This window comes from Siniperca chuatsi, linkage group LG9 (genome assembly GCF_020085105.1).
Source record: "Siniperca chuatsi isolate FFG_IHB_CAS linkage group LG9, ASM2008510v1, whole genome shotgun sequence".
Lineage (NCBI taxonomy): Eukaryota > Metazoa > Chordata > Actinopteri > Centrarchiformes > Sinipercidae > Siniperca > Siniperca chuatsi.
This window is the reverse complement of record NC_058050.1, coordinates 16,380,516-16,386,783: the sequence shown is the minus strand read 5'-3', so window position 1 is coordinate 16,386,783 and position 6,268 is coordinate 16,380,516. Positions and strand designations below refer to the sequence as shown.

Genomic DNA, 6,268 nt, shown 5'->3' with positions numbered 1-6,268 from the left:
TGAAGAAAAAACAAATTTTCCAGTGTGAGTAAGTCACACAGTTTCCCCCTCCTGACTGTGGCTTTTACATCATACAGTTCATTACACATTACATCATGATCAATTTTCAATCTCCTGCACGTTGCCTGAATGAAGTTTCCTTATCGTGTAAATGGTGTCAGTAGTCTCAGAGAGAGAAAATCTGCATTTGTAGAAGTGATTCAGTAAGCACAGACACAGCATTTTATGGGTCATTCATTTTTATTACATTATTAATTAGCTTCACCAGTTTTAATTTCTCAGATTGCTTGCAAATACAGTTACACAACAGAGAACATTTTTGCCAAACTGGAATATCTATCTGCTTATTTGTGGAGCATGTCTTTGGTTAAAGGTCTGAATGAAAATGAAGAACAGCTCTCTCAGTGATGCTCTCAACATCCCTAGAATCAATGGAGTATCATTGAAATCAGACAGGGAGAATGAATGTCTAACATTTAGCAACCTGTACACAAATTGAGAAATTTGGTTCTACTTGTGCTTAGTGCCACTCCTTGTCAATTAGGCAGAGGCCATATGTCTGTCGCTATTTCACATTTCTGAACATTACAGACTTGTCAATGTTTTCTCATACAAGCCTCTAAAATTACATTACAGGTGAAAAGCATGACCCTTGATCCAACTGATTATTACATATAAATAAAAAATACAGAATAATTACATCCAAAACACAGCATTGTAAAAGGCAATAATGCAGCAATTAAAATCTCAATAACGTTTATATTTCATCGGGAAGTAAGGGGACAGACCAACAAAGAAATCTAGAATTTGACAGAGGACGTACGTACAAATGTGATTTGAATAACTACAGTATACACCATTCTAAGTCTGCTAAATGCTGGTAGGAAACCTTCAGTGGTTTGGGAAACACAGGCAAGCTTATTCTCATCTATGGTTTCAGTAGTATCATTACAAGATCAACTGACTTAAACTGTGAACTTACAACGTTTTCATTCACTAACGTAGCTGTACAAATTATACAAGGGCTATGACTTCTCTTCACCTGTCATAACACAACCGCAACCTGCAATTAAACCGCCTAATGAGAGAAACAGAAGATTAATGCTAAATTATAACTCTGATAGTCAAACTCTTTTGCTTATTTCAAAGCAAACTTTACAAAAAACCAAAAACCAAAACACAAGTTATAAGTAAATAACTTTTCCTCAAATTGGACAAATGCAGGTTTTTAAAGAAAACTTCCACCAGTAAGAAATAAATAAAATATGAACTGATTTTGGTATGGATTATCTATACTATAGCATATAGTTAAAAACTGATAAACAAAAAGCAACATCCCAAAATGTGACCTTCCTTAACCAAGATGGTCTGATAGAATTAAGTGGCTAACGGAAATCAACCTGACACACTGAGCAGTTAACAATCAGCCAGAAAAAAGGGGCAATCCCTTTTTTACTTACCTATACAGGGTACTATGTTGATCATAAATATGACAAACTACAATGAGTCACTCAGTGAAAAGCTGTTTATGAGGCGAGTAACTTAAATATAGCATCTATAGAGAACTGATATTTAATGTTGTTGAGTTCAAATTTGTCAAACTGGCAGATTTAAAGACATACAGCATGTTTTCCTACTATCATGCCTTAGTGTGGTCTGTTTTTAGGACTTACTACACACATGGACACTTCACATTACTATAGCTGTGGCCTCTTTACACTCCACTGCTCTTTTTATAATACGCCTAAGCTTTAAGTTCCTCTGCTCTGATACACACCTGCCAAATGTGAAAATGAACAGGCTGCTACAGGAAGTGATGAGAAGCGCATCAGACATAGTCTGTCTATTGGATGTGTTAAACTTCACTACTCAGTCTACTAGGGGAATGATGCCTTACTGAAAAGAAGATGGAATCTCAACGTCTACCTTAAATACATTCAGAAAAAGTTACTGTGTCGTTGTCTTGTGCTGGTTTTTACAACAGTCCGTTTTCAATCAGCCATGTTAGGAAAATGTTTCTCCTTCTCGCAACAGCACAATGTACTATTTTTATGTATTATTCCATTACATCAATGCAAATTAATCATAGAAATGTCTACATCTAATAGTAAGTATTTCTTACGTTATTTACAGTGTCCATTTTGAACGGTGACATTTCCGACTTTTCAAAAGCAATGACAAGAACAACACAAATAAATACAGCAGCATCATACACCAAGTTGTCATGCTTTCTTTAAAATAACGGACTTCTGATTATTCTGTTTTATAGTTCTTTAGGTAGCAGTACAAATAATATAAACTCATTCACTGACTAAATTTGCTAAATTGTATATTTGGTATATTTTGCCAAATAATTAATAATAATATTGAGGGCAGATCCTCAGAAGTAAAAAACATGATGCTTTTTTTGTACCACCAGCACATACAGTAGTTCTGTATTGACCAGTGTGGTCTTTTTGGCCTTCTATGTCTTAAATTAAAGCCTAAATATCTCACACATTCAAAGTAAACACCTCCACATCCTCACTTAATGTTCATGTCTTAATATTAGAGGTATTGTCTAATGTTACAGTAGCTCATGGAGGTAAGGTTAGTTTGACAATTAGCCTGGCAATTGCCCTTTTATCACTGAGTGGATTTTAAATTGAGAATTACACCATAATTTAAGTAGGCTGTCACTCACACTCATCTACACAGATACATCATATCTAACTGTGGTATAATTTGAACAAAGAGACTACTACTGAAAAATAAATGCTATAAAGCAACTAAAATGCACTGTTCAACTTCAGTTTCTAGTGAGGGGAAACAGGTCAAGTCATGCCACTGGGATGGTTTTCCTGTGTATCAGGTCAATGTTTTCAGGGTTATGAAATGCTGTGGCACCGCTAATGGAAAGAACAATCCTCAGACTATAACCCAGAGGAGTATTAGTTTACATGATGGTGATGTGAGTTTGTATCATATCTCATTATTCACATTCTGGTAATGATGATAGGTTGTTGTTGGTCATTTAAAATGGGTATGGGATGTACCCCGTACTTATCCAGTTACTTTATGTTTGCGACACATCATAAATCCGTCAAGGGAGGGGGAGAGAGACAAAACAAGTGGACAGGCATGACTTGTTGGCAGCCCCAGTACCTCAGTTCATCTGTTCAAAGAATTTGTAGGTAGGGTTTTCATAGCCATGGTTTTGCATTTTGTTGAGCTGTCGTTCTTCTGGTGTCAGCATGGGGTCGACCTGCTGTGAGACACACACAAGCACCAATTATTACACAATTAAGACAAATTCACGAGCAAGTACCACACCATCAGCTGAGATGTGAATAAATTGTTTATTAAATATGGAATGTGTGAGTGGGGACTGGCAGATGGGAATGGTAGAGCAGGATGACAGCTTCGGGGAGGATCTACCATAGCTTCCGGGCTCAGGAGACCCCAAAAAGCCTTCTTGAGAATACAGAGAGAACTGACCATTGCATGGGTCTTGAAAGTCTTTATGCTAAGCTACTATAAATTAACCGGCTGCTAACTGTAGCTTCAGCTTCTATTTACTGTGCAGATGTCAGAGTGGTATAGAGTCTAACTCTTGCAAAGAAAACAAATAACTGTATTCCCCAAAATATCAAACTATTCCTTTAACCTAAAGGATCATACCAGTGGTTTTTACATGTTTTAGCACATAGAAAATTAATATACTTTATATTTCTACCAACAATATAGCATTACCACAAGTCTTTAGACTAATACCCATCCCTCCAAGCAGCCACTGTTTATTTGTTTTACCACAATTTGAAATAAATGGAAGCCAATGAATACCTTGAAGGTAGGAAATAAATCTAAAAACCTTTGCTATGCTTTAGGCAGTGTTACTATAGGCAACAATGTTACATATACACAGTTTTTTAGTTAAACTAAGTGCAAGACCACGCGTGGTCCTTTAAAGCTCCAGTGTGTAACATTTAGGAGGAGCTATTGGCAGAATTGGAATATAATATTTAAAAGTATGTTTTTATTTATTTTTTATAATCGCCCGAAAATAAGAATCGTTGTGTCTTTGTTACCTTAGAATAAGTTGTTTTTATCTACAGAGGGAGCGGGTCCCCTTCCACGGAAGCTGCCATTTTGCATCGCCATGTTTCTACAGTAGCCCAGAACGGACAAACCAAACATTGGGTCTACATTGGACCTTTCGCGTTTTTCGTGGCCACCGTAGTTTCTCCTACACACTTGGAACGGGAGGGTGAGACAAGCGGTATTCAAATGGTTGCAAACTGCAATTTTACCGCTAGATGCCACTAAATCCTACACACTGGACCTTTATGACTGCTTTTGGCTTATCTGGGGTCATACCTCTACAATGCCATGACTAATAGTGCCGTATGGCTTCCTGCGCACCAGCAGCAGGCTGATTACCATCACCATGGCAATCGCCACAGCCACCACCAGCAACCCCACCATGGCACCACGGTTAAACGTCTCCAAGGCATCAGGTTGCTATGGAAAGCAAGAAATGTGCAGTGAGACATTAAACAAGGGAGACATGTAGGGACAAAATGAAATAGGTCATTTTAATTTGAATCCATGATAATTTCTTCACTTATTTCCTAACACAAGAACATCTTAATGCCTGTACTCAGCCCTTACCAATTCATCTCTCTCAATCTCAGCAGGCTTGTTGACTACCTGCTTGAGCTCCACAGAGGTGTTGATCTAAGAGAAGAGGGTAATATTGGGACACAGAAACATTGAAAAGATAGAGCACAAGATAGAGCAGACACAAAGCACATATTTCTGGGGCATACTGTCTATTGAACTGGGATGGAGTCTATTTGAAATATCACCAGGCTTTTATATGATCAGCATCTTACCTTTTCCTCATATTCGTAAGTAGGGCCTCTCTCCGATGTGGTATAATCATATTCATCGACTGCAGACACTAAGGACAGAGACAAAAATGGAATAAAACATTTAGCTGTGAGCAAATCTAAAAAATACAAAACACTGCAATCATTGTAAACAGTAAAATTCAGCTCACCTTTCTTATTAGACTGCACTTCTTTAGAAAAAAAGAGGGGGAAAAGTATCATTAACAACAGCAGCCTGTGAGAAGTAGTTTTACACAATTAGGACGGACATAAGGATGTTGAATTTGTGGTTTTGTGTATGAGTAGTATGTGGATATATACCAATGCGGGGAGGATAAGGCCTGTTCTGGAAAGCTCTCTCCTCTTCCTCTTCATCATCCTTTTCCTCCTCGCTCTCAGCTGGCAGAAGCTCCTCAGTAGTGCGGGTCTCAGAAAAGGAGGTGGTCATGAGCTCACTGATGTCTCCTCTTTCTGCCTTGACCAGCTCTTCTACAGGTGATACATACATAAAAAACAGAAGTCATGAAGGCTGATATCTAACAACATTAACTGCTATAAAAATACAACAGAGCTCACACACACAAGGGTCTGCAGATTTGAAGACTGATGAAATGATGGGTAGTTTAGCTTACGGATATCATTGTGTAGCTCCTCAGCCAAGGTAGGATCCTTGTACAGCAGTGCAAGACTCTGGTTCATCCTCTCCTCAATTACATGGAGATGTGTGTACACCTGCAAATTATAAAAATCCATTCTGCTTAGGCTGTTTAACAAGAAAGGGCCAACAGAGCTCAAACAACGAGTCTCTGTGTTGAACTGGTCTTAGTTGTGAAAAGAGAAGCAGTGAATTGGTTCCTTAAACGAATGAAAAATGAAAGTCCAGATAATTTTTTTTAAAATTGAGTCATGTGTCTAAAACTGCTTTTGAAGTCAGCAAAGACTGGCTTTGATCTAAGTTTAATGAAAAGAAGATTGGTAGCTGGTTCACCTCTGTGAGTTCAGTATTTGTTAACTTGTCTGTGGCACGTACTAACTCTTCGGCACACAATGTTCTGTACGTTTCATGGTCAGCAGAAAGGATCCTCGTATCTCAAAAGCACAGGCACAAGCAAATACCTCACACACTCTCAGACACACACACCTGGAATTTCATCTGCTCAGCCTTCTGGGGGTCGACGGCCACAATATGCTGGTAATGCCTGAGTGTGTGTCTGCGGTCCTTCTGCTCTGCGGCCATGTAACGCTTCAGAGCCTGCAGCACACGCTCCGGCTGGAAGACAAAGTTGAAGAGAGGATAGAGTCAGGGAATGCCAGACAGTGAGATAAAGGTACTGTCTCAATCTAAAACAGATCTGTGATTGTTACCAGGTTTAACTTAACTAACTTTCTAATGTTGT

The 6,268-nt window shown here is 38.5% G+C and overlaps 1 protein-coding gene across 3 annotated transcripts in view; it reads right to left on the bottom strand.

Annotated features, from left to right (window-relative positions):
- Positions 1-221: 221 nt before the first annotated feature.
- aplp1 (amyloid beta (A4) precursor-like protein 1) overlaps positions 222-6,268 on the bottom strand; it is a 32,710-nt gene continuing 26,663 nt past the window's right edge. The window contains exons 10-17 of one of the 3 annotated variants that reach the window (XM_044207665.1): positions 6,013-6,141; positions 5,504-5,603; positions 5,193-5,360; positions 5,042-5,062; positions 4,875-4,942; positions 4,651-4,716; positions 4,357-4,500; positions 222-3,244 (exon numbers count right to left, since the gene is read on the bottom strand). In XM_044207665.1, coding sequence (XP_044063600.1) covers positions 3,146-3,244; positions 4,357-4,500; positions 4,651-4,716; positions 4,875-4,942; positions 5,042-5,062; positions 5,193-5,360; positions 5,504-5,603; positions 6,013-6,141 — 795 coding nt within the window. In that variant the 3' untranslated portion in view covers positions 222-3,145. Of the gene's footprint in view, positions 3,248-4,356; positions 4,501-4,650; positions 4,717-4,874; positions 4,943-5,041; positions 5,063-5,192; positions 5,361-5,503; positions 5,604-6,012; positions 6,142-6,268 lie in introns of all 3 variants that reach the window. The other 2 variants (XM_044207664.1, XM_044207666.1) reach the window with 2 other exon arrangements.